At 38.4% G+C, this 26,893-nt stretch overlaps 1 protein-coding gene across 1 annotated transcript in view; it reads left to right on the top strand.

Moving 5' to 3' along the window:
* The window catches only part of TMC1 (transmembrane channel like 1), a 128,682-nt gene that overhangs the window by 4,527 nt on the left and 97,262 nt on the right, over window positions 1–26,893 (top strand). Inside the window, exons 3-4 of the mRNA XM_064290832.1 lie at window positions 35–197; window positions 10,202–10,327. Coding sequence (XP_064146902.1) covers window positions 35–197; window positions 10,202–10,327 — 289 coding nt within the window. The remainder of the gene's footprint in view (window positions 1–34; window positions 198–10,201; window positions 10,328–26,893) is intronic.

Raw genomic sequence — 26,893 nt, 5'->3', positions numbered from 1 at the left:
TATCACTCATTGAATCATTAACTACTATGTTCAGGTGAAGAGGAAGAAGATAAACTACCCCGAAGAGAAAGCTTGAGGCCAAAGAGGAAACGGACCAGAGATGTTATCAATGAGGACGACCCAGAACCTGAACCAGAAGATGAGGAAACAAGGAAGGCAAGAGAAAAGGAGAGGAGAAGGAGGTTGAAGAGAGGAGCGTAAGTTAGTTTTGATCTATAACTGAAGGTGTTATTCATTCAAAAACCTGACACTGAAAGAAGACCATTCACTTTAGGCATTCTTTGGCCTTAAAACTGGTAGTTAAAACCACTTTTGGAAAGGCAAGCTTAATTTGATGACCCCACATTACTCCAGTTAATTAAATATATCTTAATATATATATATTTTTTTATCTGGAAACCCTGGTGGCGAAGTGGTTAAGTGCTAGGTCTGCTAACCAAATGGTCTGCAGATCGAATCCAACAGGTGCTCCTTGGAAACTCTATGGGGGGAAGTTCTACTCATCCTAAAGGCTTGCTGTGAGTCAGAATCAACTCGACGGCAGTGGGTTTGTTTTTTTTTTTTTTGGTTTTGTATCTGGAGTCCTGGTGGCACAGTGGTTAAGAGCTATGGCTGCTAACCAAAAGATTAGCAGTTCAAATCCACCAGCTGCTCCTAGGAAACTCTATGAGGCAGTTCTACTCTGTCCTCTAGGGTAGCTATGAGTCTTAATCGATTTGATGGCAATGGGTTAGGTTTGGTATATCTCAATCTATATCCATATCCCTATCTATATACCTATACATACAAAACAAACTATGATAAATTCTTTTATGAAAGGTCTAATTTGTCACTGGTCATTAACATGTTATGGTTAATTTAACTATTTTTAAATTATCTAATTAATTATATATAGGTTAAGTGGAATGCTCCTAAAGTATGAGCCCAGGTCACTTACAGAACAGGGGTTGGCAAACTATGGCCATATACAACCCAAGAGCTAAGAATGTAAATAATAAAAAAAAATAAAGACAAATATGCAACAGAAGCCACATGTGGCTCTCAAAGCCTAAAATATTGACTATCTGGCCCTTTTTAGAAAAAAACATGTCAACCCCTGTTAAAAAGCACTGTTTTTTCCTTTTTAATACAACCCTGAATCTTTGAGTTTTACCAGGCCAACATTTTACCCAGCACTGACTTTGTGTAAAATATGTTAAATACTTCTTGGGGGGGAAATCCAGGAAAATAATTTTCTGGTCTGTGCTTTCTGGAAATAGGCAGATACAGGCAGGTAGGAAAAGTACACACGTAAAACACATCTAAAATTAAAACAAGTCTAGTAAAAGAAAATATAGACCTTTTTAAAGGGACCCAAGAGCACAGCAAACCTACTCTGCCACTTGAAGGTAATAGGGCCATGTGACTCACCACAAGGTAATGGAATTTCCTCCAAAACACTTTTAGGACTTTAAATGATGAGGCACTTTCCAAGCTATCCACCCGACATCACACATTCTGTTACTCAATATCTGTTAACGTGACTAAAAAAAAATACTAGGCCCAAAATAGACTTACTTATGCTAACCTCACGTCAGCAAACCAAAACCTAAATTAATATTTCTTGTAAATGCCTAACCTTCCAGGAGCTAAAACCCAAGTCAATCAATTGACTATCCCCAAAACGGAAACTTACCTAAACAATTAGAACTTGCCTACTCAATTTAAAACAATTAGAAGTTGCCTACTCAGTTAAACTTGGTTCAAAATTTCCTCTTTATTCCAAAGAAGGAAAGGAGATATCCACCAGCCAGCCCAAAATTTGTCCAGCATAGCTTCTTTGTTCCTGTGCGTCTATGACTGCAAAACCCTTTTGTTTTTACCGCTATTCAAAACTCTTGCCTAACTTCCAGGCCAGATGCTCCTGGATTCATGAATTGGAAAATAGTTTATGAGTTGGTAGACAAATTTAGTACTGTGGATATTTTAATTTTTAATATGACATAAATAATTGTGATTCGATAAAACTGTATGAAAATTTTGTCATGTAGAGAACCTTAGCATTAATAGACAATTGTCCTTTTTAGGAAAAAAGAGTAACCCCACCCACTTTTTCTTCTTTATATTTTAGTTCATTTAATTTTTAAAATTTCCCTCCATGTCTTCTTCCTCCTCCTTTTTTCCCCCCTCCTTCCCAAGCTCCTCCACTTTCTTCTTCTTTGAATATGTGGAAATTTCTTGCTGTAAATTTTGACTCTGGTATTTTTTTTTTTAATTTGCATATTCTTTTCAAGAATCTTTAGCTTTGCTGCTTTCAAAAACAAAATGCAACAAAATTTTAAGTCCCATGTATTATTACTATTAATAGAAATCCATTGTCATCAGTACCTTTTAGTAATATTTCCTATTAGCAAAGCTTATGCTTTCTGACAGTAGCATTTCATTAAGAACACATCACCAATTGAGGTTCCCAGGATATAGGCTGTGTTTCAGAATTTGCTTTTCTCGTTACCAGATTAAGGTCCGTGCCCTGGAGCAGTTGAGCCAATGAAACATACTCCAGGTCAGAAAGAATAAGAAAGTTTATTAAGGAGATATATACATCACCAGGGACCCAGCAGCAACACAGGCTGTCTCTATGGAGTCCCAAAGAGCAGTTTTACATTAAAGTTTATACAGAATCTTACAAGGGTTACAAGTGTCTTTGTAGTCCCCTGCCAGACATTTCTTTATTAGGCTAAAGACATACATATCCGATACCTGGGCTGCAACTTTCCTGTAGGGGGTTGTATGCCACAGGTAGTCCGGCCAGAACAAAAGGTTATTTACATCAGTTTAAAACAAAGAACAAAGTCATTAACATTTGGTCAAAACAATGTCATTAACAGAGGTATGTGAGGAGTCAGGCAGAGGAAGAACAGCTTATAGGTTTATCATGGCCTTAGTTATGTTGAGCTTTCAGTTGCCCGTTTTGATAAAGGGGAAAACATGCTGGGTGGTATTGGGGTCATACTCCTCACTTATGCCACAGAAAGTTTGTTCTAAAAAATGGTAGGTTGAGCAGGAATTCCTCTGTAGTCTTGATCTGCTTATGGCTCTCTTGGTATCTTCTCAAATTCCAGGAAAGAGGGCCCTGTGAATGAGATGATTCTTGGACCCTGTCTGCCTGAGAAGGTCCTATTCCTGAGACAGTGAGTGCTGGTCTCACTCACACTCCTCCTGGTTCTGAGAAGCCCATGAGCAACCTCCACCTCTCGCTTAGACAAACTTTGCTGAAGTGAACTTTGTCTCTATAATAGTTTTTGCAAATTATATTTTTACTGCTACAAGTTGTGCATATATTCTAAATAGTATCATAAATTGTTTGTGTGATTGACAGATCTCTGTTTTAGGTCTATTTTTTAGTTTTCATTTTGAAGATAAGCATCTTTTTTTTAATATTTGAAAAGATGAGTAGGCAAATCAGGGCACATTTATTTAGGCTAATTAATTCAGGGTCTTTTTTAATGTAAATGCCCAAGCAATGCCTCAGGGAATTTCCCTTGTCCTGAACAAGCATTTGAAACCAACTAAAACCGAAATTTTAATGCTAAACATCTATGCAGATGGTTAAAAATACTGCCTAGTTAGACATTTCGGAGTATTTCTAATAATATTACTGGCTTTTCCTGACCCAGTTTTAAGTGAATGCATAACGTTTTCAAAGGGGTGAGAAATTCAGTATAACATGCCTTCTTTTTCTTACCCAGATCCGGTGCCCTCGAGTCGATTCCGACTCATAGCAACCCTATAGAACAGAGTAGAACTACCCCATAGAGTTTCTAAGGAGAGTCTGGTGGTCTTTCTTGCCTAGATTAGCCCTAAGTGTTAGAAGATGCAGCATACTTATGCTGTGTCCTTTTATACGATTAACACTTTCTTGAGTGGTCCCTAAAAAAGCAGATTTCCTATGTTGCTGATGAATGTAATGTATTCTTTACCTGTGTATTTGAAGGTCATTTATCTGTTAAAAACTGTACTCTGTAGCACAGTGTGATCATCCTGTAGCAATCAACAAATAATAACAAATATTTTTAAAATATAGCAGTTAGGAATCATTTAGTGTAGAGGTAAAAGTCTTTCCATACCTTAATAATCTTGGAGGGTATTGTTATATTTCAGTATACTGTGAGCACTGGATTTCCGATGACAATCTGAGTCATCCAGCCAAGTTCTGTTGATATATTTTCATTCTGTAAATATTTATCCAGCTCCACTTCTGTGGAAGGTGATCTGCTAATTGCTTTGAAAGACTTAGGTAAAGATACACGATTGCTTGCGTTCTCCAGAATTTTATAATGTTGTAAGGGAGAGATAATTTACACACAAATTATCGTGAAACAAGACAGTATATGCGTGCCAGAGAAGAGGTCCAGAGTCTTACAGAAAAGGATTTTCAGAAAAGGGGTTATTGAAGATATTTCATTTTATTTTTGAAAGAACCATAGAATTTGGATAGGCTAAACATATAAAGTACTGGGTTTAAGATAAAAGCAAAGTATATAATTAGTCTTAACAAGGTTCCCATTAAATGATTTTTAAACATAGGCATGTAAAGAAATAAGCTTTAGTTACATGATAAATCCACTTAATGAATAGATTATTCTTTCCCTCTTTAAAGAAGGCAGAGTAAATGAAATATTATTTTATATATGAGTCTTAACAGAAGTTCAGTAATGTAAAGTTTTAAGACACTAACATGCAAAATATTGTGAATTATTTTTGGCACTTGGGCAAGATAAAGGGTTGCAATATCAAGAAATTAAGTTATTAATCATAAATCTTTATTTTCTAATTGCACTGTCAATAGTTTCTTGGCATCTATTTTCTTTCCTTTTTGGTAGTTTCTGTGAAGATTTCAGTTAAAAAATTATCTATATAGTTTAGACTTATGTCAATCTCTACACAGAAAAAATTTCAATCATTTTTTCTAAAACATATTTTCCCTCCTAAGACGTCCTATCACAAATATTATTCTAATTGGTAAATAAAAACAAAGAAACTGTGAATACAGATATAGTAAAAAAAAAACCTCAACTATTTTATGTATGTATGATAGCACCATAGGATTTTATATAATAAACATAAAATCATTAAAACAGAAAGAACCTAATGGCAGTCAGAGTTTTATCTTCCATAGTTCTCTTGAGCCAGGCATATTCTTCTAAGCAAAATTTGGTTAAAACAAAACAAAACAAATTGCCAACAGGAAGTGTTATTGTGAGGGTTAATATGAATGGTTGTTTCAGTAAAAACATTAAAAAAATTTTTTTTTTTTTTTTTTTTAATGTCAGTTGGTTGTGATGGTGGCTTTCATGTTGGTATGATGCTGGAAGCTATGCCACCAGTATTTCAAATACCATCAGGGTCACCCATGGTGGATAGGTTTTAGTGGAGCTTCCAGGCTAAGACAGACTAAGAAGAAGGACCTGGAGGTCTGCTTCTGAAAAAACTTGGCCAGTGGAAACCTTATGAACAGTAGCGGAACATTCTCTGATGTAGTGCCAGAAGGTGAGTCCCTTGGGCTGGAAGGCACTTAAAAGACAACTCGGGAAGAGCTTCCCACTCAAGGTAGAGTCGACTTTAATGACGTGGATGGGCTAAAGCTTTCGGGACCTTCATTTACTAATGTGGCACAACACAAAATGAGAAGAAATACCTACAAACATCTATTAATAATCAGAACATGACTGTACGAAGTATGAATCTAGGAAAATTAGAGGTCCTCAAAAATGAAATGGAATGCATAAAGATCAATATAATTAGGGAGCTAAAATGGACTAGTATTGGTAATTTTGAATCAGACAACAATCATATGGCCTACTGTGCAGGCAGTGACAAATTGAAGAGGGATAGTGTCATTTTTCATTGTCAAAAAGAACGTTTCAAAGATCTAATCTGAAGTACAACCCTGTCAGTGATGGAAGACCAGTCAATACGACTATTATTTAAATTTATGTACCAACCACTAAGGCCAAAGATGAAGAAATTGAAATTTTTTACCAACTCCTGCAGTTTAAAATTGATCAAACATGCAATCAAAATTGATAATTATTGGCTACTGGAACGCAAAATTCAGAAACAAAGAAGAAAGATCGGTGCTTGGAAAATGTGACAATGGTGATAGAAATAACTCCAGAGCTCTCATGATAGAATTTTATCAGACCAATGACTTATTCATTGCAAATACCTTTTTTCAACAACATAAACAATGACTATAAATGTAGACCTCACTGGTTGGACTACGCAGGAATCAAATTGACTACATCTGTGAAAAAGAAGATGAAAAAGCTCAATATCATCAGTCAGGATAAGACTAGTGGTCAACTGCAGAACAGATCATCAATTGCTCGTATACAAGTACATGTTGAAGCTGAAGAAAATTAAAACAAGTCCACAAGAGCCAAAGTACAAACTTGAATATACCCCACCTGAATTTAGAGACCATCTCAAGAATGGATTTGACGTATTGAACACTAGTGACTGAAGGCCAGAGGACTTGTGGAATGACATCAAAGACATTGTACATGAAGAAAGAAAAAGGTCATTAAAAATACTAGAAAGAAAGACAAAACCAAAATGGATGTCAGAATCGACTCTGAAATTTGTTCTTGAATGTAGACTAGCAAAAGCAAAAGGAAGAAATAATGAAGTAAAAGAGCTGAACAGAAGATTTCAAACAGTGGCTTAAGAGGACAAAGTATTGTAATGAAATATGCAAAGACCTGGAGTTAGAAAACGAAAGGGAGGAACACACTTGGCATTCCTCAAGCTGAAATAACTAAAGAAAAAATTCAATCCTTGTTTGCAATTCCGAAGGACTCTATAGACAAAATATTGACTGACACATGAAGCATCAAAAGAAGATGGAAGGAATACACAGAGTCACTATAACCAAAGTTGATCGGTTGACGTTCAACCATTTCAGGAGGTAGCACATGAAGAAGAACCAGTGGCACTGAAGGAAGAAGTTAAAGCTGCACTGAAGGCACTGGCGAAAAACAAGGCTTCAGGAATTGACAGAATACCCGTTGATATGTTTTAACAAATGAATGCAGTGCTGGAGGCACTCACTTGTCTCTACGAAGAAATTTGGAAGACAGCTACCTGGCCAACTGACTGGAAGTGATCCATATTTTTGCCCATTCCAAAGAAAGGTGATCCCACCGAATGCGGAAATTATCGAACAAAGCTGTGCTGAAGATAGTTCAAGAGTGGTTGCTGCAGTACATTGATGGGGAACTGTCAGAAATTCAGGCTGGATTCAGAAGAAGACGTGGAACAAGAGATATCATTGCCGATGTCAGATGGATCCTGGCTGACAGCAGAGAATACCATAAAAATGTTTACCTGTGTTTTATTGACTATACAAAGGCATTTGACTGTGTGGATCATAAGAAATTATGGATAATATTTTGAAGAATAGGAATTCCACAACACTTAATGTTCTCATGTGGAACCTGTACATAAATCAAGAGGCAGCTGGTAGAACAGAACAAAGGAATACTGCGTGGTTTAAATTCAGGAAAGGTATGTGTCAGGGTTGTATTCTTTCACCATACTTATTCAATCTGTATGCTGGACAAATAATATGAAAAACTGGACTATATGAAGAAGAATGAGGCATCAGGATTAGAGGAAGACTCATTAAAACCTGAAATATGCATGTGATACAATTTTGTTGAAAGTGAAGAGGACTTGAAACACTTGCTTTTAAGGATGAAAGACTATATAGCCTTCAGTATGGATTACACCTCAACAAAGAGAAAATAAAAATTCTCACAACTGGACCAATAAGCAAAATCATGGTAAACAGAGAAAATATTGAAGTTGTCAAGGATTTCATTTTACTTGGATCCACAGTCAATGCCCATGGAAACAACAGTCAAGAAATCAAATACGTATTGCATTGGGCTAATCTGCGGCAAAAGACCTCTTTAAAGTGTTCAAAAGCAAAGATGTCACCTTGAAGACTAAGGCGCATCTGACCCAAGCCATGGTATTTTCCGCCTTACATGCATGCGAAAGCTGGACAATGAATAAGGAAGACCGAAAGAGATTTGATGCCTTTGAATTGCGGTATTTGCGAAGAATACTGAATCTACTGTGGATTGCCAGAAGAACAAAAAAATCTGCCTGGGAACAAGTGTAGCCAGAATGCTCCTTAGAAACAAGGATGGTGAGAGACTTTGTCTCAAGTACTTTTGACACATTTTCAAGAGGGACCAGTTTCTGGACAAGGACATCATGTTTGGTAAAGTCCTTGTGAAAGAGGAAGACCCTCAACAACACGGGTTGACACAGGAGCTGCAACAATGGTCTCAAACATTTCGAAGATTGTGAGGATGGTGCAGGACTGGGCAGTGTTGCGTTTTGTTGTGTAAAGTGTCACAATGAGTCAGAACTGATTGGATGGCACCTAACAACAACAACGTGGGTGGGCTGGAGAAAAAGATTGCAAAGTCATTTTGTAGAATGGGCTTTAAACCTAGAGATATGTCCCCGTTCTTCCCTGAAACTTGAAAAAATAGTTTTTGCTATATTCCTACTGTTTCTGATCATAAAGCTTACTGACCAATAAAATATATTTCTGAGTAACACTGAAGCAGATAATAATTTCTGTATCAGTCAGGGTCCCTCTGAAAGGAGAGAATTTAGTGAGTGTATTGTTTAGTAGGTATAAAAAATTGTTAATTAGGTTATTGAAAAGGCAAAAAGAGAACACTAACATATCACGGTAACAAATACGGGAAGCAGCTATCACCCCAAGTGCTGAAGAAACAATGGAAAGAAGTCGAAATTATTTAAACTCAGACATTTAGAGAAAAGACTCGCAGAGCTGAAACTCAGACCTGTGAGAAGATGCCACTCAGCTAGTGCCGGTGTCTCCTGGGGAAAAGATTCATCTGCAGCTGTGGGTAGGACCTGTTGTTCCTTGGGTAAAGAAGTGTTTCTGGGGAGGAAACATCACCCCAGGAAGCAAATTGGAAGCCAAAGGAAAGACCAAGTCCCCTCTTAGTATCCCCTGTTTTGCCTTCCATGTGGGAGACCTGGGTTCAATTTCTGGCCAATCCACCTCAAGTGCTGCCACCACTTGTCTCTCAGTGAAGGCTTGGGTGTTGCCGTGATGCTGAATAGGTGTCAGTGGAGCTTCCAGTCTAAGATGGACTAGGAAGAAAGGTCTGGCAATCTATTTTCCAAAAATCAACCAATAAAACCGTTTGGATCATAATTTTCAATCCTGTAGTTCATGGGGTTGCCATGAATCAGGAGCCAACTCCATGACAGCTAACAACAATATACAGCCAGTTGGCACAGCAGGAATGTGATTCACAGACTACCCGCACTGGCGTCACGATGTTGAGTATAGAAAGGTGAGTTTGGAGCTGAGAATCGACAGTTCAATCACTAAACCAACTTATTACCAAAGAAATTGACCTACTATGGTATTGCATTCCTCGATTTAAAATCATGCTGCCCATTTCCTTTGAGTTCAAGACCCTGTAGTATTTTTGTCATACTAGGAATACCGGAGGGAAAAAAATGCATCTGATTTGCTCAGTAAGAAAATAAATTCCTTTGAGGGTCTCTTCAAAGGATTCTTTTCCACCAAATAGATTTCAAGTTTAATTTCATCAGTTGAAGTTTTGAGTTTAGTTAACAGATTAGGTTACCTTTGAGAAATAGATTTTTATTTTTCCCTATTTCAGTTTTTCTCTATCTCTTGAGACGGAACTCATTTGAATGGTTTGATAGTACTTCAAAGAAGTCTTTGCCCCTAATTTGTTATCTTTATTAAAAGGAAAGTTATTTAATGGAACGTAGAATTGGTGGTGGGGAAGGTGTACAAGGGAATAAAGAAGAGAGGAAAATATCTTGATTAGCTCTGGAATGCTTCTTTCCACAGATTTTCTAGATCTGAGAGTCTGAGGCTAGGATCATACAAGAACTTAGTTTCAGAGCTTTGGAATATTAACACTAATGTTTAAAGTTATAATAATTTCAGAAATCCCGCATCAGTGTTCAGATGCAAGCTGTAATGCTTAAGGATCTTAGTACTGACTATATACAGTCAAATAAGGAAAGTCGGGGTGAGCACGTGGTGTCAGTCTTTAAATTTGAAAAAAAAAAGCAAAACTCAACTCCATTAAGTGTTTAGCCTATCATATTTTTTCCTTTAAAGGGAAGAAGAAGAAATTGATGAAGAGGAATTAGAAAGATTGAAGGCACAGTTGGATGAGAACAAACAAATGATTGCCAATGTCAAGTGCAAGCCTTGGAAGATGGAGAAGAAAATTGAAGTTCTCAAGTATGATGCCACTTTTTATAAATAGCAACACATTCCTTGGTATTGGTCCCCTAAAGTCTCTTGAATATTTTATATATATAGGATATATATATGTGTAAGTATACACACACACACACATATATATAGCTGTTGTTGTCAAATTGATTCTAACTGATAACGAATGACCCTATAGGACAGAGTAGAACTGCCCTGTAGGGTTTCCAAGGAGTGGTTGGTGGATTCGAACTGCTGACTTTTTGGTTAGCAACTGTAGCACTTAACCACTGTGCCACTGTGACTCCACGTATATGTATATGAAAGCCAAGCTTTATATATAATGTCATATAAAATACTCATATGACCCATATTATTATATATGTTATATATGTATATATAATAATACATAGAATATTAGCATATTAGATCACTAGAGGGACTAGGCTAATGATTATAAATTAGAAACAACTAAGAAAATTCATTGTTTATGGTCTTATAACCTCTGTGGCCACTTTTAATCATTTGTTTTTTGGACTGAGAGTTCCTAGTTTCATTCATTCATTACTATCCTTCTGAAATGGATAACATATTTGGATTTAACAAGTTTGTGTGGATTGCATGCTCTTATTTCTTTGCAGGGTCCCAGGCTCAAATAATATTTTCATGTGACAGTTCTCATTAAAGCACAGGAAGGATGTTAAGCCAATAGAACAATAAATAGGATTCCACTTAAGGGTAGTGCTAATAGCCATTCCCTGGAAACACGTCAGTGACCCAGTTTCAGTCTTACGTGGAGTGTTGATGCAGGTACAAACACACTCAACACCCCACATAAGGCACACTGATTTAGAAACTCTCAGTATGCAAAATCAAATGGTTAGCCCTTTTTGGGAGATGGGAAGAGATTGACTTCTGAGGATCAACTACATTTCCTTGGCGGTGATTGAAGGAGGTGAAGTATGATAAAAGGGACCATGTCTGTGATAACAGCCATGTTTTTGTCTCTCAGCCATGTGACAAACAATGTTTTCCCATAGAATCATTTTAAAAATAGTGATGTTTCCAAAGCTAACTTCCCTGAACCTATTTAATCATGCTGTTAAAATTAGAGTATAGTGCTATTGTCTTTGATGAAGAAAGGAAGAACTGAGGTAACTGTCAGGGTAACTCATATTTAGTCTTGGTTCTGTAAGAGCTTTTAAAGGAAATTCAGGGCAAGTTAACCAGTAAGCAAGGTACTCAAAGGCTTACACTAAGCAAGGTATGCACGGGCTTACCTGTGTTTACTTCCTAATTTGTAGTGCACAATCTCACTGTAAAAATCCATGTGAAATTGTGCACTACAGATTAGTAAGTAAACATGAGTAAGCTTGTGCATACCTTACTTATTAGGTGATCCATCCCTGAGGAAATTGTACACTATCTGAGGAAATTGTTTAACCTCTCAGGCCTCAGTTACCTCATATTCAAACTAAAGAAAGATATTTTAGATCTACTCCATGACCTGGAACCTAGTCATGATTTATAATATTATTATTTTCTTTTGTTTTGCGGGGTAAGGTTTTCTGATTTCCAAACAGTGGCCTTCTCAGTGAACTTGTGAAACCCCATAAAATTGTAGGCTGGGAACCCCTTGTGCTGAGGCAGAAGAGGGTCTTCTGTGTACAAGTTTGGCCCACTTGGGTCTGAGAAAATGACATAAAATTATTTTGTTCAGGTTTCTTATCAAGCCATGTCAATATTTTTGTTTTATTTTGGTTTATTAAATTCACCCACATTTCACTATACACACAGGCACACGTTCACACGTACATATGCACGCACACACACACATAATTAGTAGCTCCGTAGACGGGCCCAGGAATGTGGCTCGCTTTTGCCTTCAATCAGAGTGTGTTCTGAGTGAGGTGCTGTGGTCTCTGTGCCCAGTATTTGGAGTCTACACTGAAGCAGAACAATGCAATGAAAACACTTCATATGCCCATCCCTCTGTCTAGCACAAGTACAATTGATACAGTTTCCCAAAGTCTAGTCAACTAAACAACCTCCAAACAATTACAGATGGGCCCACAGGGCAAATGAAAACACTGGTTCCATAAAATCAGGCTGAGGAATAGTGCTGGTCTGTAATCAAATGGTTACTATTCTATGATAAAGTCACAAAATGAAGACAGTAACAAAATTAATACATTGGAAATGTATTTTTTCTGTATATTTGTATACATGTTAGTATAAGGATACTAGTTCATCTTTCTAGGAAAGGATAAATCTTTTATTCCAAGATTATTTCCTTTCTAGTTTCTTAATGTTGTGTGTGTGCATGCCGATCTGCCTGTTTGTTAAAATGGTCTATGTTTAATGAAATGATAATAAAGTTACATGGTAGTTTTTAAAAAAATACCATAACTTGGCAAAACAGAAGTTTGGGAACCCTTTGTTGGCCCCCAAAATATACTTTGAAATATTAGTGGACCATGAAATCCCAAAATCTGGGAACCACAAGTAGTTGTGTATAGAAAGTTATAAAATTGGAAAGATACGATATGGAGTGAGGGGGTATGAATTTTCAAACACACTATGTGAAACCGAATAAGGAGTATCCCCCATTTCCTCCTCATGGAGGTGTAGAAATATCCCCCACACGGCCTTATCTGATCTCCTGTGTGGGATGGTGGGGTAGGCCTGAGTTCAGACCTAAGCTTGAATCTCATATCTTCGATGTAATAGCTGTACCAATTTGAATGACTTGTATCAGGATCTTTATAAATTATACTTATTTACAGGATTATTGGAAGCATAAAGTGAGATAATTCCTATAAACACTTAGTTGGGTGACAGAACACAGCACATGGCTATAAACACAGGTTGTAATTAGTATTTCATCTCAGAACAGACTGGGTGTTGACTGGTCCCCTGCAGTGTGACCGGAGAGATGGAGAGAGGCCGAGACCTGCAGGGCTAGGTGGGGGCAGACCCAGCTACAGGCAGATCTCAGGATCCTTGGGAGATGGTGATACATTGGCAGTAGTCTGGATAAACAACCAGATTTTGAGCCTCTAACAGGAGAAAATAGGATAGCCAAGGCCTGGGGCCCTGTGCTGGAATCTGAAATTAACTGGTTTTTAGAAATGGGGAGAAACAGGTATTGGCACAGAAGGAAGGGTAATGCCACATCCCAGTACAAGGCCAGAGACTGAAAACTGGGAGTCTGAAGCTGAATCTAGACAATCGGTGTTTTGTTTTTGGCCCATATGTTGTTAGTTTTTTTTTTCCCCCCTTTTAAATAATAAAAATAATTTTTCTTTTTTTGTCAACATTTTGAAAGTGGGAAAGTTCACATAAAAAATCCAGATTTCCAGCTTCTCATGAATATGTTGAAGATCTAAACCCACATTCCTGCCCAAAAACCACAGCTGGTACCAAGTAATAACTGACCTTACGAATAGAGCAAGGAGCCCTGGTGGTGCAATGGTTAGAGCACTTGGCTGCTAACCAAAAGTTCAGTAGTTCGAACCCGCCAGTTGCCCCACAGAAGAAAGGTGTGGCAGTCTGCTTTCGCCTTGGAAACCCGATGGGGCAGTTCTAGTCTGTACGTAGTAAGATTGCCATGAGTCAGAATTGATGGATGGCAGTGAGTGGGTGGTGGTAGCTCCGGGTTCATTTACTGGCTGATGCGCCTCATACGCAGCCACCACGTGCCTGCCAGTGGAGGTTTACGTGTTGTTATGATACTGAACAAGTTTCGGAGGAGTTGCCAAACTAAGAAGGACTGGAAAGAGAGGCCTGTCCATCTACTTCTGAGTATCAGCCAATGAAAGCCATACAGACAGGGACAGATTACCCAACAAGCAAGGTATGCATGGGCTTAATTGTGCTTACTTACTAATCTGTAGTACACAGTTTCATGATTTCATTGAAGAAATGGTGAAACCCAGGTGAAATTATGCACTACAGATTATTAAGAAAATACAAATAAGCCCATGCGTGCCTTGCTAACTGTAAGCCAGTGCATACCATGCTTACTAGTTAATCCACCCCTGCCTATGGATCACAACAGTCCAGTCAGTAAAGGATAATGGGGAGGACCCAGAACCAGGCAGTATTTTATCCTGTTGTGTATCATGTGTCACCCTGAGTCAGGGACCAACTCGATAGCAGCTAAAAACTCCAAGATTCAGAACATTTAGTTCTTCTATTAACTGCCTTCCCCCACATGTCTGTCAGTTTGTCATACTGTGGGGGCTTCTGTGTTGCTGGAAGCTGTGCCACTGGTGTTCAAATACCAGCAGGGTCATCCATGGTGGACAGCTTTCAGCTGAGCTTCCAGACTAAGACAGATTAGGAAGAAGGACCTGGAAGTCCACTTTTGAAAGATTTAGCCAGTGAAAACCTTATGAATAGCCACAGAACATTGTTTGATATAGGGCTGGAAGATGAGCCCCTCAGGTTGGAAAGCACTCAAAAGACGACTGGGAAAGACCTGCCTCATCAAGGTAGAGTTGGCCTTAATGATGTAATTGTAGTCAAGCTTTCAGGACCTTCATTTGCTGATGTGGCACCGCTCATAATAAGAAGAAACATCTGTAAACATCCATTAATAATTAGAACATGAAATGTACGAAGTATGAATGTAGGAAAATTGAAAGTCTTCAAAAATGAAATGGAATGCATAAACACTGATTTCCTAGGCATTAGTGAGCTGAAATGGACTGGTATTGGCCATTTTGAATCAGACGATCATATGGTCTACTATGCCGTAAATGACAACTTGAAGAGGAATGGCGTTGCATTCATCATCCAAAAGAACATTTCAAGATCTATCCTGAAGTACAACACTGTTAGTGATAGGATGATATCCATACACCTACAAGGAAGACCAATTAACATGACTATTATTCAAATTTATGCACCAAACACTAAGGTCAAAGATAAAGAAACTGAAGATTTTTACCAACTTCTGCAGTCTGAAATTGATCAAATCTGCAATCAGGATGCATTGATAATTACTGGAGATTGGAATGCAAAAGATGGAAACAAAGAAGAAGGATCGGAACTTGGAAAATATGGCCTTGGTGATAGAAATGATGCCAGAGATCACATGACAGGATTTTGCAAGACCAACGACTTCCTCATTGTAAATACATTTACGATGTACGTTGTAAATACTTCATAAATGGTGACTATACACGTGGACTTTGCCAGATGGAATACACAGCAATCAAATTGACTACATCTGTGGGAAGAGACAATGGAAAAGCTCAGTATCATCAGTCAGAACAAGGCTAGGGGCCCACTGCAGAATAGGCCATCAATTGCTCATATACAAGTTCAAGCTGAAACTGAAGAAAATTAGAATAAGTTGACAGAGCCAAAGTACAAGCTTGAGTATGTCGCACCTGAACTTAGAGACCATCTGAAGAATAGATTTGATGTGTTGTACACTAATGACTGAAGACCAGATGAATTGTGGAATGACATCAAGGACATTGTACATGAGGAAAGCAAGAGATCATTAAAAAGACAGGAAAGAAAGAAAAGGCCAAAGTGAATGTCAGAAGAGACTCTGAAACTTGCTCTTGAATGTTGAATAGCTAAAGTGAAAGGAAGAAACAATGAAGTAAAAGAGTTGAAGAGAAGATTTCAAAGGGCGGCTCAGGAAGACAAAGTAGTATAATGATGCGTGCAAAGAGCTGGAGATGGAAAGCCAAAAGGAAAGAACACACTCATCATTTCTCAAGCTCAAAGAACTGAAGAAAAAATTCAAGCTTCAAGTTGCAATATTGAAGGATTCTATGGGGAAAATATTTTTTATGGGGAAAATATTAGACGACTCAGGAAGGATCAAAAGAAGAAGGAAGGAATACACAGTCATTATACCAAAAAGAATTGGTCAATGTTCAACCATTTCAGGAGGTGCCACATGAGCAGGAACTGATGGTGCCGAAGAAAGAAGTTCAAACTGCTCTGAAGGTATTGGCAAAAAACAAGGCTCCAGGAATTGATAGAATACCAATTGAAATGTTTCAACAAACAGATGCAGCGCTGGCAGTACTCACTCATCTATGCCAAGAAATTTGGAAGACAGCTACCTGGCCAGCTGACTGGAAGAGATCTATATTTATGCCTATTTCCAGGAAACGTGATTTTACTGAATATGGAAATTATCAAACAGTATCATTAATATCACATGCAAGTAAAATTTTGCTGAAGATCATTCAACTGCAGCTGCAGCGGTACATTCACAGGGAACTGCCAGAAATTCAAGTTGGATGTAGAAGAGGACTCAGAACCAGGGATATCATTGCTGATGTCAGATGGATCCTGGCTGAAAGCAGAGAATACGAGGAGGATGTTTACCTGTGTTTTATTGTCTATGCTAAGGCATTCGATTGTGTGGATCATAACAAATTATGGATAACATTATGAAGAATGGGAATTCCACAACACTTAATTGTGCTCATGAGGAAACTGTACATAGATCAAGAGGCAGTTGTTCAAACAGAACGAGGGGATGCTGTGTGTTTTAAAGTCAGGAAAGGTGTGTGTCAGGGTTGTATCCTTTCACTGTACGTATTTAATCTTTATGCTGAGCAAATAATCTGAGAAACTGGACTACACAAACGAAGCATCAGGATTGGAGGAAGACATTAACAACCTGCATTATGCAGACGACACAGCCTTGCTTGCTGAAAGTGAAAAAGACTTGAAGCACTTACTGATGAAGATCAAAGACCACAGCCTTCAGTATGGATTACACTTCAACATAAAGAAAATAAAAATCCTCACAACTGGACCAATAAGCAACATCATGATAAATGGAGAAAAGAGTGAAGTTGTCAAGGATTTCATGTTACTTCAATCCACAATCAACACCCTTGGAAGCAGCAATCAAGAAAGCAAAAGATGCATTGCCTTGGGCAAATCTACTGCAAAAAACCTCTTTAAAGTGTTGAAAAGCAAGGATATCACTTTGAAGACTAAGGTGTGCCTGACCCAAGCCATGGCGTTTTCAGTAGCCTCATGTATGTGAAAGCTGGACGATGAATAAAGAAGACGAAAGAAGAATTGATGTCTTTCAATTGTTGTGCTGGAGAAGAATATCGAATATACCATGGACTGCCAAAAGAATAAACAAATCTGTCTTGGAAGAAGTACAAGCAGAATGCTGCTTAGAAGCAAGAATGGCGAGACTACGTCTCACATATTTTGGTCATGTTGTCAGGAGAGATCAGTCCCTGGACAAGGACATCATGCTTGGTAAAGTAGAGGGTCAGCGAAAAAGAGGAAGTCTCTCAGTGGCTGCAACAATGGGCTTAAGCATAACAACGATTGTGAGGATGGCATAGGACCAGGCAGTGTTTCATTCTGTTGTGCATAGGGTCACTATGAGTAGGAACTGACTTGATGGCATCTAGCAACAACAACAACCAACTACTTTAAATTCTGAGCTTTGTAGCACCCTGACCCAATGTTTTTGTAAGTTGGAGCTATCAAGTGGGTGGCCACTTTAGCAGGGGTCAGCCCCAAAGTAGCAGGATTATGAGTTGATCATTCCAGCTTTTTTCAATTGTAATATTCATGTGTGTTCATCATATTTTCTGGTTTTCTTTGTCATATATTATAGGTTACTAACTTACTACCTGTCTTTAGCACATCTTATAAATTATGCCCTCGTCTTACATGCTACAATTTACTTATTAGCTATACTTATATCCTATGTGCAGGACAGTTACATAATTTGAAAAATCTAAGGCAAAATAAAAGTGTTGGGCCCGTTGTTCAAAAATGATTGCGAATCTCAATTATTAAGAATTTCAAAATGGCAGCTGGAGAGCATGTAACCAAGGACATATTCCTTCTGAGAGTAGGGTCTCTTGTAACAGTATATGTCACCAGCCCATGAAGTTGATCCTCCTATGAGATTCATCTAAATATTAGGAGACACTAGTTTACTTACTGTCTACGCTTAAGGCTTCTTGCAAGCTCCAGCCATCCCAATAAAATAACTGAATGGTCTCAAATAATACAGCAAGATCACATCGCAGAATTCAAGGGTGTGTAACTCCAAAGTCAGTGTCCATGTGCTATAGCCAGGATGTTCTTCTTAAATACATTTTGAACATGTCATCTCTATGTTCTGATTCCTTCAATCTCTCCTTAGCAACAAATAAACAAAGTTAAAAGCTTTCACTTTAAAAATGCACTGTGGTCTACAACCTGACTCCCAGCTCACTTGCCAAATAGATTTCTCAGTAGTTATTGATGATGATGACCATGAGTTTTTGGAGATGGACAAAATCATCTCCAAATGATTGTTTTTTTCAGTGCCTTCTGTGTGTCAGATCCTGTGCTGGGAGATTTTCCACATTAATTTAATCCTCATAAGAACCTTGAAAGTGGAAGTAATTATCCCCATTTTACAGATGAGAACACTGAAATTGACAGAGATAAAGTAATCTCAGGCAGCTAATAGCTGTCAAGGTGAATATTCAAGTTCACGTTTGTCCATTCCTAAAAACTCATGCTTTTTCTTTTGTGTCACACGGCTTCTTATTTGAACCACGTTTTCCAGTGAAATGAATTTAATATTCTTCTTTGGACATGCTCGGTACATTTTATCACTTTGTTCCAGTCTTGTCTCTTCTTTTCCGTGCTCTACACTTCTTCCAAGAGACCCTGGTTTCAGCAGTTCGAATCCGCCAGGTGCTCCTTGGAAACACTATGGGGCAGTTTACTCTGTCCTATAGGGTCACTATGAGTCAGAATTGATCCGAAGGCAATGGTTTTGGTTTGGTTTGGGCTTGCTTCTTCCAGGCCTGAGTTCTATCTCCTTCACAAAGTATTGTCTCTTTTCTCAACCAACTCCTGTAGAAAGTACTCTGTCATTTATTTGGCTGTCTTGTTATACTACTTTGTGTTGCATTTTTAAAATTGTATGTGAATCACCTTTCCCTCAGATTATATTTTGAGCTCCTCAGGACAGGAAAGTGTGTTATAACTTTGTACTTCCTCAGAGGCTAGCATAGTGCTCTGTATGTAGTAGGCATTCAGTTCATGTTTCCCGTGTGGTAACAGTGTTAATGGTGATTTCTCTTTTTGTTGTACACTCACCTAGAAGGCAAGAAAATTATTAATATACCTGGGACCTTTTAAGTTTTGATGTATATATGAGTAAAGGACAGGAGTATGGAAGTAAAAAGCTTTGATTTGTAGTGTTTGCCAGGTTCCATGGTGTAAATACTCTCGTCACTATGACTGATTTCAGTCTACTGAGCTGGTTTAAGAACTAGCTCACAAAACTCCTGGAATTTAACAATCAGCGGTTCTGCTCCAGCACCCCACTGGGGAATCTAGTAATGCCCTTTGGTTAATTAAGCTTACGTTAGAGGGAAACATTAGGAGCAGAGGCTAAAGAAAGAACTGTTTGTCATACTATAACATATTTTTTTTTTTTTTTTTTAGTTAATCTATAATCAACAATAAAATACTTGAACTAGAGCTGCCTGTAAGAAGGACAAACATTCTTCTATAAGAAAGAGCCAAAGTGCGTTAACCTCTTATCCTTGTTTTTATCCTAATACCATGATAGATATCTTTCATTTTATATTCCAGAATTTCCTTCCCAATCTGTTAGCATGCACAGAGAATTTCAATCCTTCTCCCCCTTTCTCCTACTAATTCTGCTCTTGTCTTTCTTTCTTTCTTAATTCGTTTTAAAGAGGAAACTTATTTTTTCCGGAGAGAAATCAATTCTTAGTTGAGATAAAAAATCTCTTCTGGCTTATCATTCGCATTAGAGTTCATCTGTTACAATTGCTTGCATCATCATATTCCTTACATTAAAATGAGTCTTTCCAACTGGTATTAGATCAGGCCTGCATCGTTCACATTTCTATTAGACAAGAACAATGTCCTTGACAATTACCCTTGTCCAAGGATTTAGCCTACTGGTACACACTGTACTATTATAAGCGTCTGGTAAGTCATTGCAGTTAATTCCAATACCGCTTTTCAAAGAAGATTTTGAAATTCTCCTATAAAGTACATGGTAAGAAACTAAAAGGAAAAGTTGTGCCCTCCCACCCCCCCAGACCTACATGTTTTAGAAATGTTTTTAATGGTTAAGGAAGTGAGCGCTAAAACACTTGTGACAAATACATATTTGACTACCAAAAAGCTTCTTCATTTGTTCCATTATTTGTTTACTCTTCCTTAGCGACACTGCAGCATTTTATCATAGTGACCTGGTGATGTTCTGTTTGGCAGGCTTTTCATGTGGCTGGTGGGCCATTGTTCCTATCTCTTTTATGGGGTTGTGAAGGCATGTACGGCTTCTGCGCCTATCTCAAAATCCCAAGCACATGGCCTGTGAAATCAGCCTAAAGCTCTGCCCAGATGGTTGGTGGAAGAAAATCAGACATTGGAAAAATGATTCTAAAAATGCTAATATTTAAAGACATTTTCTGAGAATTCTGGCAATCACTCTTCTCAACTAACTTCCACAAACATCTAATTATCCAGAGTTCGAATAATCCAAAAGTTAAAAGAAACAGTTTTTTTTTTTCTTACAATATGGTCTAAGATAATAATTATAATTAAAACTAATAATAAATCTTGGGCATGGGAAGTTGCTGAAGTTTGCTTCCAGATAGATAAAGTATGGTTACTATCATCTTCCAATTAACTGCATTTCCTCATAACCAATTTCATAGAGTTATCAGTCAATGTATTATATATGGTAAGATGTACGGTGTGTTCAGCTTGCCAGAGAATCTTACCACCAATAATTTTTGATAAATAACAATCTACCTAACTTGTGCTAAGTGGAATTTCAGCTATCAGTAACAGCTAATTTTCACAACTTTTTATTAGGCTATGCATAAATATAATGTTATCTTTGAAAGGTAATTAAAAGGAGAAATATGTTAATTAGCACTTAAAAATTATCTAGGAATTAATTTAAATAAATTTGGTATAATACCATGCATTAAAAGTAAATGGAAAACAAATGTGTACCTGATAAGCACAAAATCAGCACTTGTAGGGTTAACTTGGGAAAGGTGTCCTTGTTTTTGGGAAGTGTCTTCTAGATCTCAGTTATGGTACTTATTCTGGGGATAACCCTTCTTCTATCTAGTTTGCAATAAGAGAATAATCAAGGCATGTCCGAGGAGGTCTTTATGTATATGACTAAAGAACAGCAAATCAAAAAACAAAACCCATGGCCGTCAAATTGATTCCAACTCATAGCTACCCTATAAGACAGAGTACAGCCATCCCACGGGACTTCCAAGGAGTGGCTGGTGGATATGAACTGCCAACCTTTGGTTAGCAGCCATAGCTCATTGTAGCTCTTAACCACTGCACGACTAGGGCCTCAACAGCAAGTGCGATCCTATTTGGGGACTTTAGATAAGCTTGTTGCCATAGGACAAAAATGGTTAAGCCCTATCAAAATGCACTTAACAAATCAAATGTTTGGAGAACATTATATTAGAATATCATAAATTGAATGGGGGGAAGAAAGGAGAATAGTTTTATATTTCTGATATAATGTATTTCAAGGTTTCTTCTGCAGTCATGAAAATTAGAAATAGTTAAATACTAGTAGTCATTTCTTTGGAAACCCTGGTGGCATGGTGGTTAAGTGCTACGGCTGCTAACCAAGAGATCGGCAGTTGGAATCCACTAGGTGCTTCCTGGAAACTCTATGAGGCAGTTCTACTCTGTCCTGTAGGGTCACTATGAGTCAGGATGGACTCGACAGCAGTAGGGTTTTTTTTTACGTAATCATTTCTTTGGCTTTGGCCATACGTATGCATGGTTATACATTTATAGATATATATATATATGTTTCTGGTGGTGCTGTGGTGAAGACCTAGGTGGCTAACCAAAAGATGGGCAGTTTGAATCCACCAGCTGCTCCTTGGGATCCCTGTGGAACAGTTCTACTCTGTCCTACAGGATCATTACGAGTAGGAATCGACTTCACAGCAATGAGTTTGGTTTTTGGTTTTATATGTGTATGTATACACACACATACTCAGGTATCAGCATGCAGATGCTTGACTCTTGGACTAATTCATTTTTATACCTTATGCATATACTACTATAATATTTCTTAACCAGTTCTTGGTTACAGGAATCAGGAAAGGTTACAAAGGAGGAAAGTAAACTGTGAAATATTAGGAATCTGACTCAACTCTGCTGGAAGACTAGTTAACAAAAGAGATTAGTGTGTTCCATGGGGACCTTGCCTATGTTGTGTTTACAGGTGGTTAGGACAGACCCTTAGGTCTAAGTTTGCCGAGTGGCAAGATTCACATTTACCAGTTCATCTTGGTTATTTGCTGAGCCCACTGAACTGCCGTCATTTTAAAGTCCTTACCCACTCATGGATCAAAAGACAGAACACACCATGTTTCAATAAAAAACAAACGCCTTTAGCCCTCCTAAATATCACTACATTTTGAAAGAATATTTCACAATGATTAGAAATGTTTAACATTTCTATGAATAAATATGAACGTGCCTGCATTGTGCAGAAGCATTTTACATAAATCTTAAAAGCAGAATGGCTCTTCTCACTCTGAGGCAGTCCTGTGAATCTTTCTGTTTCACAGTGTTTGGAATTCATTAGAACGTGTTTGATTAGAATACACACGAACCAGGCAAAATTAGCACAGTCTGTCTACCAAGGCGTGTAAATGGCCTCGCCAGGAGCCGAATGCTAGTATATCTAAGAATATGAGATTGTATGTATGATTCATGGTGGACATAGCTCCTTTGTGGGGGAAATTCCTGCAAACCAATGCCTGGCATACTTTCCCTGCCCACCAGAATTCTATCAGTCCCTTACTGCCCAGTTGAATTCTTATCTTGTCTACCAGGTCTCCCACGAGCTTTCATGTCTCTATTTCCCTCTCCCTTTTCACTTCAAGACTGCTTGCACTGTGATGGAGCTATTTTATGTGCCTACATCTTGTTTTTTTCTTCCAGAATTTCAGCTTCAGAAAGGAATTTCAGAAAGCTTCAGAAACGCGTTTCTTTTTTCTTCCAAAGTGCTTAGCACATTGCTAAGCACATTTAACACACTTAATAAATACTTTGAAAAAAAAATGACTAAGGGAGAATGAGGGAAGGATAGAAAAAAAGCAAATTTGTTGGTCGGCCAGAGTTTTGGGTGGGCCCTTCTAACAGCTATGTATAGCCATCCATATTTTCAGTGCTATTTCTACCTACTTCTAAGAATAATTTTCCCACAGTAAAGGGTGGAGAGGAAATACCACCATCTTGCAAATCTTTGATGGTGAGAGTAGTTAAGATTTTAGATTTAGCTTTTCTTCTAACTCTTGGGCTCCTAGTCGTAGGATTCTTTTGTTGCTTTAAGGTCACATTCTCCTCAAGTCTCATTTCTACTCAAACACTATAATAGAGAAGTCTGCTGGGAGGTACCTATATACCTCAACGCCTTAGGAATACGGCTTAGTTCTCTGCAGTCCACATAGTACTACCCTTACCTTCAGGTATTAGTACTGCTAATTAAATGCTTAATCGACAAAAACGAAACAACCCAAATCTAACCCTGCCACAAATCTTACTAAGAAGATTCAGAGAATCATTTAGAAAAACTACGATTATTGAATGTTTAAGGTTGGTGGTTCAAATCCACCCAGAGGTGCCTTGGAAGAAAGGCCTGGTGATCTACTTCTGAAAGATTACCAAAAAATGAAAAACCCCAGACCAGCTCCTATTGAGTCGATTCTGACTCATGGCACTCAATGTGTTTCAGAGTAGAACTGTGCTCCACAGGATTTTCAATGACTGTGCTCTTTTGGAAGCAGATCCCTAGGCCTTTCTTCCAAGGCACCTGTGAGTGGAGTCAACAGCCAACCTTTGGATTATAGTCCCTGAAAACCCTACGGATTCTACTCGGAAACACATAGGGTTGCCGTAAATCGGAATCGACTCCACCACAACTGGTTTGGTTTTTCTTGTTTTTTTTCTTGAACTGTAGATGAAGGAACAAACTAGTTTCTCATCAAACAGTGGGTACACACATTGTTTTATGACATCAGTTAACAACCTCACTACATGTCAACACTCTCCCTTCTCAGCCCTGGGTTCCATATTACCAGCTTTCCTGTTCCCTCCTGCCTTCCAGTCCCTGCCCCAGGGCTGGTGCACCCCTTTAGTCTTGTTTTTATTTTATTTTTTAACTTTTATTGAGCTTCAAGTGAACATTTACAAATCAAGTCAGACTGTCACATATAAGTTTATATACACCTTACTGCATACTCCCTCTTGCTCTCCCCCTAATGAGTCAAACCTTCCAGTCTCTCCTTTCATGACAATTTTGCCAGCTTCCAACTCCCTCTATCCTCTCATCCCCCCTCCAGACAGGAGATGACAACACAGTCTCAAGTGTCTACCTGATACAAATAGCTCACTCTTCATCAGCATCTCTCTCCTACCCACTGTCCAGTCCCTTCCATGTCTGATGAGTTGTCTTCAGGAATGGCTCCTGTCCTGGGCCAACAGAAGGTTTGGGGACCAAGACCGCCAAGATTCCTCTAGTCTCAGTCAGACCATTAAGTATGGTCTTTTTGTGAGAATTTTGGGTCTGCATCCCACTGATCTCCTGCTCCCTCAGGGGTTCTCTGTTGTGCTCCCTGTCAGGGCAGTCATCACTTGTGGCCGGGCACCAACTAGTTCTTCTGGTCTCAGGTTGATGTAAGTCTCTGGTTCATGTGGCCCTTTCTGTCTCTTGGGCTCATAGTTATCGTGTGACCTTGGTGTTCTTCATTCTCCTTTGATCCAGGTGGGTTGAGACCAATTGATGCATCTTAGATGGCTGCTTGTTAGCATTTAAGACCTCAGACGCCACATTTCAAAGTGGGATGCAGAATGTTTTCATAACAGAATTATTTTGCCAATTGTTTAGTCTTGTTTTGTTCCATGGGTCTGTTCAATCTTTGGCTGAAAGGTGAACAACAGGAGTGGCCTCATTACGGAGCTGTAAGAGTGTCTGGGGGCCATACTCTTTGGGTTTCTCCAGTCTCTGTCAGGCTAGCAAATTTGGTCTTTCTTTTTGAGTTAGAATTTTGTTCTACGTTTTTCTCCAGCTCTTTCTGGGACCCTCTATTGTGATCCCTGTCAAAGCAGTCAGTGGTGGTAGCCAGGTGCCATCTAGTTGTACTGGACTCAAACTGGTGTAGGCCATGGTAGATGTTCTCCATTAGACTTTTGGACTAATCTTTCCTTTGTGTCTTTAGTTTCCTTCATTCTCCCTTGCTCCCAAAGAGGTGAGACCAGTAGAGCATCCTAGATGGCCGCTCACGGGCTTTTAAGACCCCAGACACTACTCACCAAAGTAGACTGTAGAACATTTTTTTTTTTTTTTTAACTCTGTTATGCCCCCCTGAGACCCTGGTCCCCACAGCCCTCAGCCCAGCAATTCAGAACCTCAGGGAGTTTGAATGTGTCTGTAGAGCTACCATGGCTCTGCCTTGTACAGGCTGTGCTGGCTTCTCCAGTATTGTGCACTGTCTTACCCTTCACCAAAGTTACCGCTTATCTATTGTCTATTAAATATTTTTCCATCCCCACTCCTTCCCTCCCTTGTAACCATCAAAGATGGTTTCTTTTTGCATGTAAACCACATAACAAGGATGCATATGGAGGACATTAGGCTGAGTGAAATAAGCCAATCACAAATGGACAAATATTGTATGGGATCACTACAGTAAAAACTCATGAAAAGGTTTACATACAAAAAGAAACTTTTTTTTTCAAGAGTTCTTTGTAGTAATTTGGTTGTACATTGCCTTTGCTAATATTTGGTGTCTTTCTGTCAAGGAAAGCTAGTATATGCTGCTACCAATACCTCAAACTCAGTGCAAGTTTTTTTTTTTTTTGTTAAATTGTGCATTACGTAACTTTACAGAGCAAATTGATTTCCAATGCAACAATTGTACAAAAATTGTTTTGTGACATTGGTTACAATCTCTGCAATGTGTCGACACTTTCCCCTTCCACATTCCCAATTCCCTGTTTCCATCCATTTTTCCTGTCCCTTCCTGCCTTCTAGTCATTGCTTTGGGGCAGGTGTCGCCCTTTTGGTCTTGTATACATGATTGAACTCAGAAGCACGTTCCTCACGAGTGTTATTCAGCACAAGGTTTAAGTACGTGTGCACACTGTAGGGTTGTCTTCTCCCTCTGCCCCTACCCTGCTACTACAATAGAAAGGATTTTTTTTTTTTTTTTTACTGTAAATTTAATGTTTAATCAACCAGGTACAGAGCAGAGTTAGAAAGAAGACTTAATCAGGATAGAAAGAATGTCTGGTATGCTTTCTTTTTTACTAAACCTTTAAAGCTCAGCTATATTGTTTCTCTCTTGACTCGTCTAAAATTGCTCGGAGATGCTTGACTGACCTCTAGGGTATGACTAGAGTCGTTTTGAGTCTTTATTTAACATTTAAGTCAGCCATGAAAATTTGCGCTGGTTCATAGCAGGAAGGCAAATAAATCATCCTAGATCGGAAGAATTTCTAGAAGCAGTAATTTTGAATTTAATATCAATTTGA

This window comes from Loxodonta africana, chromosome 9 (assembly GCF_030014295.1).
Source record: "Loxodonta africana isolate mLoxAfr1 chromosome 9, mLoxAfr1.hap2, whole genome shotgun sequence".
NCBI lineage: Eukaryota > Metazoa > Chordata > Mammalia > Proboscidea > Elephantidae > Loxodonta > Loxodonta africana.
Note: the sequence above shows the minus strand (reverse complement) of the source record. Positions and strands in the feature narration are given on the sequence as shown.